General features: G+C 44.9%; 1 protein-coding gene across 1 annotated transcript in view; it reads left to right on the top strand.

The window, feature by feature from the left end:
* Window positions 1-10,747, top strand: part of LOC123250091 (apolipoprotein L2-like) — a 19,861-nt gene extending 9,114 nt beyond the window's left edge. The window contains 4 exon segments of the mRNA XM_044679128.1: window positions 3,957-3,965; window positions 6,564-6,673; window positions 8,960-9,092; window positions 9,814-10,747. Coding sequence (XP_044535063.1) covers window positions 3,957-3,965; window positions 6,564-6,673; window positions 8,960-9,092; window positions 9,814-10,747 — 1,186 coding nt within the window.
* The last annotated feature ends 328 nt before the right edge of the window (window positions 10,748-11,075 follow it).

Here is an 11,075-nt window from a genome sequence, read left to right as displayed (position 1 = left end):
TCTTTCTTTCTTTCTTTCTTTCTTTCTTTCTTTCTTTCTTTCTTTCTTTCTTTCTTTCTTTCTTTCTTTCTTTCTTTCTTTCTTTCTTTCTTTCTTCTCATCTTAGAATCAATGCCATATATTGGTTCCAAGGCAGAAGAGCATTAAGGGCCATGCAATGGGGGTTAAGTGACTTGCCCAGGATCACACAGCTAGGAAGTGTCTGAGGCCATATTTGGACCCCAGATTTCCCATCTCTTGGTTCTCTAGTCACTGAGCCCCTTACATGCTCCTATCTGTGAATCTTAAAGCATCAAACTTGAAATAGTTTGCTGGAATATTTGAGTCACAGGGGAAGGTAGGTCCTGCGTATTACCTGGCCTGAGTGTTCAGTAACTGGCTCCCTATAGCTTTATTATAGCAACAACAATATTAATAATAGCTAATATTTACATGGGGCAGCTAAGTAGCCAAAGAGGCAGAAAGACTCCTCTTCTGAGTTCAAATATGGCTTCAGACACTGAATAGCTGTATGACCCCAGGCAAGTTACTTCACCCTGTTACTTCAGGGTTCACATATTGCATTTCACATTAATATGACTATTAATATATATATACATATATATATATAATTTTTTTTTGTTTTTAAGCTAGGATTCCTCGATTATTTATTTGTTTGTTTGTTGTTTTAAATATATATATTTTAAAACACTTACCTTCCATCTTGGAGTCGATACTGTGTATTGGCTCCAAGGCAGAAGAGTGGTAAGGGCTAGACAGTGACTTGCCCAGGGTCACACAGCTGGGAAGTGGCTGAGGCCGGGTTTGAACCTAGGACCTCCCATCTCTAGGCCTGGTTCTCAATCCACTAAACTATCCAGCTGCCCCCTAAATATTTTTCCATGGTTCCATGATTCTTGTTCCCTCCCTGCTCCTGAAGCTGACAAGCAATTCCACTGGGTTATACATGTGTTAATTCTCAAAACCTATTTCCATATTACAAAAATGAATAATATGCCAAAGGAGTCCTCAATTTAAAAAAGCAACTAATGAAGGAGAAGCTGTATTCTGGCACACAAGGACTTAGGTGCTATGATAATGGAGAAAATAATAAGAATAGTCCAAAGAACTGAGATTTTTATAAGAAAACTTTGGGTGTAGAAAGTCCCTTCGCTGGTACAGATCACACCCCTCGTACCCCTGGTAGATTAGCGTTAGGCAGATGCCTGAGACACAAGGTTAAGGGTTTTGGTGTCTGGAAGCCAAGGTTCCAATCCCCTTTCTGGCACCTACTGGCTATTTAAACCTGAACAGGTCCTCTTAATTGCTCAAGGCCTCAGTTTCCTCATTTGTAAAATGGGGAGGGGTTAGAGTCCTCAGTCTATGATCTAATCAATCTGCACACCCGAAAGGTTGCCAGGAAAGGCTGTTCGTAGCTCTGGGAATGGGGGAGGGTTCGAGGAGAAGAGGATAATGAAGGGGTCAGTGTAGCTAGAAAAAGCATGTCATGGAGATATGTATGAGCCTCCCTCCGCAGGAGTCCATCTAGGGATGCTGGTGAGCGAAAAGGAGAATTAAATTTGATTCCAAATTCATATTAAGATAAGATTTTTAACATTAAGATAATATTAATTTACATCAATAATTAATTACACAAATATTATTGATATGAATAATTAGGTAGACTTATTTGGCATAACATATTTCTAGTATAAATAAGATCTATTTTTATAGCATCCTCTTCACTATATTGTAAAAGGAAGATAAAATGTGTGACATTCTCAGGGTCTCCTCGTTCAGAATTTGATTTTGCTAATAACGTGCAGGTAAACGTGGTTTCTTTCTTTCCTTGGAAATAAAAAAAAAAAATCCAAAGCAAGTGCCCAGTCTAATTTCATCCAGCTGCAGCAGGAAATGCTTAGATGCAGCATTCCCGACCCTCTTTCTCCTCCAGAATAAACCAAAGAAGTTTTCTCCCCAAACACCCTTCGGTCAGGATTCTGTTTGGGAAGGATGGGCTCCATTTCACTTAGTAGTTGGGGATAATAAAGATGGCGTTTCCCCCCTTTCGGCATCACTTATATCCAATCCCAGGATTCCTGGTGGGAGGGTAGGAGTAGGGGATTCTGGGTTAAAGAATCCTTTTGAGAAGGGTCCTAGATTTCAAGCTCAAAGGGCACTTTGAGGCTATTTATTCCTCTTTCCTCCATTCTTTCATTCTCCAAATGAGAAGGCTGAAGCCCAGAGAGGGGAAATCACTTGCCTAAAGTCACAGAGTGATAAGGAGCAGAGGCTGGATTCCCATTCTGACTTTTTTTTTTAAACCCTTCTGCCTTAGAATCAACACTCTCTATTGGTTCTAAGGCAGAAGAGCTGTAAGAACTGGGCAGTGGGGGTTAAGTGATTTGCCCAGGTAATATTAAATAATACTAAAATATTACTCCAGCTTGGAAGTGTCTGAGTTCGGATTTGAACCCAGGATCTCCTGTCTCTCTATCCACTGCCCCCATCCCATTCTGTCTTGAATCCAGTGCTCTCTCCAACCCCTTCTCATCCCCATAGATGAAGAGACAGGCCCAGGGAGGAGACATCATTTGCCCAAAGCCAAGGACGCTAGAACTGAGGCCAGAGCTCAGCCTCTTCTGTCCCTGCTCCCCATTGCCTCCCTCAGAGGAAGGGTCTGGTTCTCAGCCACACGGGGTCAGAGCTGGCCTGGGCTGCCTGACAGGGAAGGGGCCGGCCCTGGGTGAACTCTGGCCTTGTTCTGCTGCAGTTATATTTAGAAAGGAGCCAGCCTGCCTGCCCGCCTGCCCACCTGCCCCACTGCCCGCCCACTCCTTGGAGAGCTCATTCCAGGCAGCTGCCACTTGAATCCAAATATATTTAGGAGGCTCTTAGGAGGGCCTGAGGCCAAGGCTACAAATAAGCCCTGGGGCCCTTCTCTGGGGGGCTTCCAGAGTTCCTTTCAATACCCCCCAAAGAGCAAGGGGGAATGGATAGAGTTCTGGACCTGTAGGTGAGAAGTCCTGGGTTCAAATTTTATTAATTTTGTGATCCTGGACAAATCATTCATCCTCATATAAGCCTCTCAGATATGCATGTGAAAATATGAATCCTATAACTTTGGAAAACTCATGTATAAATTTGTTATTGGAATAACATAAAGGTATGATTTTTTAAATGCACGTCAATAACATGGAATCAACAACCCCTGCGGAGGAGCAGAGCTAGGTCTGATGGAGAGAGAAATGACCCGGACATCAGAAGCAGGAGGCTGAAGGTCCAGCTCTGATATTTACTGTCTGGGAGACCTTGCCCAAGTTCTTTGGCCTCTTAGTGGCCCAGACAACCCTCTAAGAGTAGGACTGGGGCAAAACTCAATGATAAAACCACCTAGAACTCTGGGTCCAAAGGAATTTGTTGTCATTATGTATTTTCCCAAACAGTGACCAAAAGTACCTTTAGCAGAGTAAACAATGTCAGCCTGAGGAATCAGGAAGACTTGAATTTGAATCTTAATTCAGACACTCACTAGTTTTGGGTCCCTGGGCAAGTCACTGCTTCCTTCTCAGCCTCAGTTTCCTCATCTGTAAAATGGAGATAATATATCCCATAGGTACTGGGAGGCTCACACAGAAACATATTTAAAGCACTCTGCCAACCTTAAAAGCAGTATATAATTGTTAGCTATTATTACTAAAGAAATCACAATTCTTTTCCCCCATCACCAAAAAAGAAATTTGTATTTACTGATAGATGTTCCTGTTCTCTTCTCCAATAGAATAGAAACTTCTTGAGGTCAAGGATTGCTTCATTTCTGCCTTTGTAGGTCAGTGCTGGGCGCACAGTAGGTGCTTAATCATGCTTCCTAATTGATGGAATCATAGACTTAGCGATTACAGGGGCTCAGATAGTCCAACGCCTTCGAATGTTCTGACCTTGAGCTCAGCTCCCCAACGCTGCAGGAGACAGGGCAGGCCCAGCAGGTCAGATGGCAGCAGGCTGGGGACGGCCTTAGAAACCGGGAAGGACAGAAACTCTGCCTGCTGCCAGCCTTTGTGGGTGTCACAGTTTTGAGTGTAATTTAACCTGGTTCCTGAACTCGAACCATCTGGACCTTCCTGGGCCAGGCCTAGCCCCAGCCCCAGAGACATTCCAAAAGGCAGCCCCAGAAGCCTGAGCTCCGGCTTAAAGATACACCTGGAAGAACAGGTTTGGGGCTTAAGGCTTCAGGAGCTGGCTCTGGTCCCATTTTTTTCTAAGCCACCCCAGATACCTGAGAGCTCTGCTTGCCCCAAGTAGGGCCCCTTCTCCTTCCCTTCCTTCTTTGCCCTTTTCTCCTATCCCTCCCTTTCTCCTCCCTCTCCTTCCCTTCTCTCCCTCCTTCCCCTCCCCTCCTAGGGCCTCTTCTCCTTCCTTTCCTTCTTCCCCTTTTTCTCCCTTCCCTCCTCTCCCTCCTCTCCTTCCTTCCCCTCTTCTTCTCTCCCCTCTCTTTCCTTTCTCCCCTCCCAAAGCACTGCAAGCACTAAAATATTATCTCACTGGATTCTTACCACAACCCTGGGAAAGAGCTGCTTCTGTTATCATCCCCATTTTACAAACGAGGAAACTGAGTCAGCATATGAATAACTTGCCCAGGGTCACATAGCTACTATCTGTCTAAAATCCCATTTGAATTCGGATCTTTACTCTAAATCCTGCTGCTCCATTTCTGTACCACGTCTATGTACTCTCTCTCTCTCTCTCTCTCTCTCTCTCTCTCTCTCTCTCTCTCTTTCTCTCTCTCAAAACTATATGTTGTTAGAGCATTCTTTCTGTAGACTAGAACATTATTCCTTGGTGTGGTGCTATTGCTTCTCCATGAGTTACTGGGATCAAAGGTGGCTGAGCTGGTCATGAGCCTCTCCAAACTTGGGCAGATCAGGAAAAGATGGGTCCTTGTTGTTAGGAGAAGCTGGGGTAGAGAGGAAACGCTTTGCCATTCAGCGTTCCCTCTTCTTCCTCTTCAACTCTGCGCTGAGCTTGTCTTACGTTTGTCTTGTCAGTTCTAGATAGTCCAACTGTTGGACAAGCTCTACTGGGAGACCATGCAGACGTGTATAAAGCCTGGACAATAGACATTCTTTATCCATTTGGTCTTTCCTGTGTGAGTGGATGAACCCAGCTCCTTTGAATGGTTAGAGATCTCTTCCAGAAAGCTTGTCACTGTCTTGGGGCTTTGGGCAATCAGGCTGTGGTCTTCTACCAGTTGGGGAAATGGAGGAATAAATTACAGCATATGGATATTATAGAATACTACTGTGTATACTTTTTGTTTGACCATTTATATATAATAAAACGTGTAATATATACATATATTAAACATAATATATAACAATATGCAATATAATAAATATATGTAATATAATAAATATAATGTAAATATAATGCATACAACATATAAATATAATGTATAATATAGAAATAAATGCAATACATGTAATATATAAATATAAGTAATATATAATAAATAGAATGTATGTAATATATAAATATAACGTGTAATATATAAATATATTAAATATAATATATAACACTATGTACCATAATATATAAGTAATATATGTATAATAAAGATAATAAAAGTAATACACTAAATATAACACATGTAATATATTAACCTGATATATAATATATAAATATAACATATCTTTATATAGTATATGTACATATATACTACAAGAAATGATCAAAAGAACAATTTTAGAGAAACTTGGGAATACGCACGTGAATTCCTACAGAATGAAATGAGCAGAACCAGGAGAATAATTTATAATAGTGTAAGAATAAACAATTTCAAAGGGATTGAGAACTCTGATCAATGCCACACCCAGTCACAGCTCCAGAAAATTAATGATGAAGAATGCTACCCACCTCCTGGCAGGGAGGTAATAGACTAAATAAAGATGCAGAACAAATCACACATTTTTGGACATGACGAATATAGAAATTTAGTTTGCTGATCTACGTCTATTTATTATAAACTATGTTGCCATGATGAAAAAAATGAGAGAAACATTTGCTCTCTGTCAAGCCGATACTGGACCCAAGTTTTTGGAGCCCTTTCAGGGCTTCTGTTGTGCTGGTAGAGCCTTTGATGACTCAGTGTCACCCACGAATAATTATTTGACAATGTGTTGAAGGACTTGTTACATGGATTTGGGGGGCCAGCCTGGGAACCGAACCTTTGTAACACTGTTTCTAAAGGAAAATTTATCTCCAGTTCCTAACAACTAACTTACAAAGCAATGTCTGGGACATACCTGTTCATAAACTAGAGACTCTAGGGGGCAGCTGGGCAGCCTACTGGATAGAAAGTCAGGCCTAGAGAAGGGAGGTCCTGGGTTCAAATCTGGCCTCAGATATTTCCTAGCTGTGTAACTCTAGCCAAGTCACTTAGCCCTGATTGCCAAGCCCATACTGCTTTTCTGCTTTGGAACTAATATTTAGCATCGATTGTAAAACATAAAGTGAGGTTTTTAAAAAATAAAATAAAATACAGACTCTCTAGGGTAAAAATATGCTTTCTTTTTCTTTTCCAAAAGGAAAAATATCTCTTTTGCCCTCAACTCACCTAGCGAAGCCATACAGGAAAACAAAGGGATGGAAATCCTCCTTGACTCCATCACTCCAAAGTTCTGGAAATCGAAACCAGGTATGGCCTTCCTTTTCTTGAATTCCCTCAACATTATTCAGAGCTAGAAGAGTGGAGCCCCGTCCAAATCTGGAATGATTCAATATTATCGAGACTTGCCAGCGAGGGCCATCACTCGCCCAGCTTCAGTCCCGGGTTTATCTGCCCCTGTGACACAATCTCCAAATGGACTGAAGAACTGGCAGGAGGGTTCGGTGAGGGAGGGAAGATGCTGTCTGAATGTCAGCACTGGAAAGACCCACATCCATCTCGACTAATTCAGTTTACTGGGCATGCATGAAAGCCTTACCTTGTGTAAGTCACTGTGCTAAGTGCTGAGGCTACAAAACCAAAAATGAATTCTTCCCCGCCTTCAGATGCTTGTGGTTTTCTTTGGAGAAATGAGAGGTATCGAACCTTGGACAAGGAAATAAAGCTAGAGTGGTCACCCCAGTTATCTCCAAAGCTCCCTGGCTTGGAGAACGGTCTGCCTCAGCCAGAAATGGGGTAGTTGGTCCCTCTGGCTGAGAAGAACCTGCCTAAGAAAAATCAGTCATGCCGTCATCCAGCAGTTCTCAAACTTTGGGGTATCAGCACCCCTTTACGCCCTTAGAATGACCGAGTGCTCTGGCCAGATCTTTTCTTTAGGTGACTTGTAACTAGAGATATTTGCTGTATTAGAAATTATAGCACCTTAGGATTTCTATGAGCAAAAAAGGTTTGCTGTCCCGGACTCCAGAGGGTCTCACAGAGACCTAAGTTAGGTGCTGAGTTATTCGAGAGTCTCGTACGAACTCGGCGTAGTTGAAGCTGTATCAGACCGTCCCAGGTCCTAGGAGACAGACACGCCATAGAGTCAGCGTCCCGAGGAAGGTGGGCGATGGACCAGGAGGATGGAGAAGGAGCTGATAAGGGGCCTCAAAGACCAGGTTCACACGAGACTCCAAACGGGACCTCAGAGGCCATTTAATCCAACCTGGCCATTCTACAGTTGAGAAAACTGAGGCTCAAGCAGGGGAGCATGGCTCTAGGGTTGGAAGGGACCTCCAAGGCCACCTAGGCCACCCCCCTCCCCATTTTACAGATGGAGACACTAAAGCCCAGATACGGGTGAAGGATGGATGCCTCTCCCCTCTGGACACCTTCACCTTTCACGAAAATAAAATCCCCAAACTCTGAGCCCCAACTGCTTCCTCTTCCTTGGTGACAGGATTGTTAGAGCTTGAAATAATCATTTAAACTTCTTAGCTCACAGATCAGGGACCTGAGACCCAGAGAGATTAGATTAAGCCACTTTCTCAGAGTCACACAAGCAATCCTCCGACTATCATCTTCACTCGTGAGATTTTAATGTGGCAGAAAGAACACCAGAAACTTGCATTCGAATCTTCGTTCTGACATCTGCTTGCTGTGTGATCCTGGGCAAGCCACCGGACCTCTCTGGATCTGACTTTTCTAATACATAAAGTGGCGGGGGGGAGGGGGGGAAGAATAGTGGCCCTCTCTCTCTCGGAGTTGTGGTGAGGCAAGTTATGATTCTGAGAAGCCCCTGGAGCCCCTGCTCTCATTCCTCCATGCTCCCAGCTTTACAAAACACTTATGTCACCATAACTCTGGGAGGGAGGGAGAGAGAGCCACTATTCTCCCCCTGCTTTATGCATTAGGAAAGCCAGGCCCAGGGACGGCTGGTGACTTGCCCAGCTGGCAGATGTCAGAGCCAGGATTCACACCCCCTTAAGGGCCCAACTTTCTGTAGAGACCAGAGTCCCCACCCTGAGGGGTGCCCCTGCGGCCCCCGAGTCACAGAATCGCGGGGAACCAAAGCCTCAAAATGTGAAATGGCAGAACAGGGAGAAATCTGAGAGGGGAGAATGTCCGGAGCAGGAGGGAGCTGGAAACTGGGAATGACCGAGCTGGGAGGAATTTCAGAACAGGGAATGTGGGCCAGGGGGGAGGGAGGGGCCAGCGCTGAGAGCTTGGAATGTCAGAGCCGGGAATGAATGCCCTTAGAATGGGGAATGCCAGAAGTGGAAGGGGGCTTAGAGACCATTTGTTCCACTTCTCTCATTTTACATCTTGGGTAACTGAGGTCCCGAGAGATTAGATGATGGATAGTAACAGCAGCTTAAGTTGTTAAGGCTCTTTAGAGTGTGTGCATTTTCCTCACAACAGTCCAGGGAGGTATTGGGAGTGTTGTTATCCCATTTCATGTTGAGAACACTGAGGCTCAGACAGGTCTTACCCAAAGTCATCAAGAGCCAGGCCCAGAACAGAGCATGATCTCTAACTGTTTCCTTCCTCACCCAGCCCAAAACAGCTGCCTTCCACTCGCCATCCCTGAGGATCCACCGGACTCCCAAAGCATGAATGAGCTGAGGCAGGGCCAGCTCTCTGAAGACGAAGCTTGGGAGAGATTCTTTGCTGATTCTTCCTCAACGAGGTGACTGGCCCAGGGTGCTAGTGACCCCTAAGGACACTCAGCGGGTGACTCTATCAGGCACTGAGGACACCTAGACCTCCCTACGTAGTTGCTGCCCTCTCCTACTAGATTGAAACCTCAGTGGTAAAGCCTGGGTTAGTGGCCTGAACACTGGATTTATAGTCGGAGGACTTGGCTTTGAATCCCTTCTATTTTCTATCTGTATGACCTTGGGTTAGTCAGTTCCATTCTCTTAGCCTCAGGGGTCTCATCTGTGAAAGGAGGGGGTGGACTAGATCTCCTGACCCTAGAGCAGGGACCATGACTTGTCTTTATAGCTCCCCAGTGCTTAGCTACGTACATAGTAGGAAGAACGAATGAGTGGCACCTCCTCTAGACTGTTCTCTTTGATTCTGATGAATAATAACAATAGCACCCAAACACCTGGCATTTCTATAGTGTTCTTGTTATTCGAGGCAGAGGGCATAAAATGCCAGATCTGGAGTTAAGAAAATCCGAATTCAAATCCAATCTCAGACACTTACTGTGGGATGCTGGGCAAATCACTTATCCTTATCTGTAAAATGGGGATATTAATAGTACCCCCCTCCCCCAAGGGTTGTCATGAGGCTCAAAGGAGATGATAATTGTAAAATGCTTTGCACGTGGTAACCACTTTATAAATGTCAGCTATCATCATCATCTTCTTCATCATCAATCATTTGACTTCAACTGTTCACAGGGAAGAGGCCAATCAACTCTGCGAGACCCTGTATGGGTTATTTGGAGACAAGCTGCTAGATGCCCCCGATGGTCAAGATGGCTGTCTCTCGGCTGAGGACAAAATCTTCTTGAAAGAGTTTCCTGAGAAGAAGATGGAGCTGGAGGAGCACATCCAAGACCTTCATGCTATCGCAGACCAAGTGGACAAGACTCACAAGAAATGCATCATCACCAATGTGGTCGCCGGCTCCACCAGCATCCTCTCCAGCATCATGACCATGATGGGGTTGGCGCTTGCGCCGGTAACAGCGGGAGGAAGCTTGATCCTCTCGGCTTCTGGGATTGGCTTGGGGGCATTAGCCGCCGTCACCAGCCTTTCATCGAGCGTCATCGAACGTGTGGGCGATTTGGCAGCAAGAGAGCGAGCGAGCAACCACAAGGGGACGAAGGGACAAGCGGCCATGGTAGTGCTGTGTAAGGAGGCACCCCAGGTTGTCTCTGTGGCCCAGAGGTGTGTTTCTTTGGGTAACCAGGTCATGGAAGAAATCAACAAGAACATCCGTGCCTTCCGCTTGGCTAAAGCCAACCCTTGTTTAACCACTACAGCCAAAACTCTAATGACCACCGGCTGCCTCTCAAGCCAGAGTGCCCAGAAGGTGGAGAAGGCCTTTGGTGGGACAGCCCTGGCCATGACCAAAGGATCCAGGATGATGAGTGCCATGGCGGCAGGTGCATTCATTCTGGTGGACACGATCACCATCATTCATGATCTGAAACACTTACTGCAGGGGGCAAGAGCTGAAACGGCTGGAGAACTGAGGGAGCGGGCTCAGGAACTGGAAGGGAAGCTGGAGGAACTTTCCCAGGTCTATAACAATCTCCTGGATATAGTCATCTCAAACAACGATGGAGAAGGGGTGGCTGTGGATGGTGGCACAGGACCAACTCAATAGAGGGCCCCCTCTTTAGGTTAAGATTTATGGGTCGGGGGCTGAGGGAATGTACAGCCTAAAGAACACAGCTTCCAGTTCAAATTCTGTTTTAGGAGAGCTAAGTCATGTGCTTGGACCAAGGATAGACTTATTGACACTCACCCACTCAAGAAATGACCAATGAATTTTTGTTGCTATTGTTTAGTAAGTAGGTTTCCATATTTTAGTATGTCCTCACATATATGTGTATATACTGTATGTCCTAATTCTTAACATTCTCTTCTTTCTCTCTGTTTCTTTCTCTCTCTTTCCTGTCTCCCTCTCTGTTTCTCCTTCTCTATCTCTCTCT

This window comes from Gracilinanus agilis, chromosome 5 (assembly GCF_016433145.1).
Source record: "Gracilinanus agilis isolate LMUSP501 chromosome 5, AgileGrace, whole genome shotgun sequence".
Classification (NCBI taxonomy): domain Eukaryota; kingdom Metazoa; phylum Chordata; class Mammalia; order Didelphimorphia; family Didelphidae; genus Gracilinanus; species Gracilinanus agilis.
The sequence above is the reverse complement of the archived record's forward strand: the minus strand, read 5'-3'. Positions and strand labels throughout refer to the sequence as shown.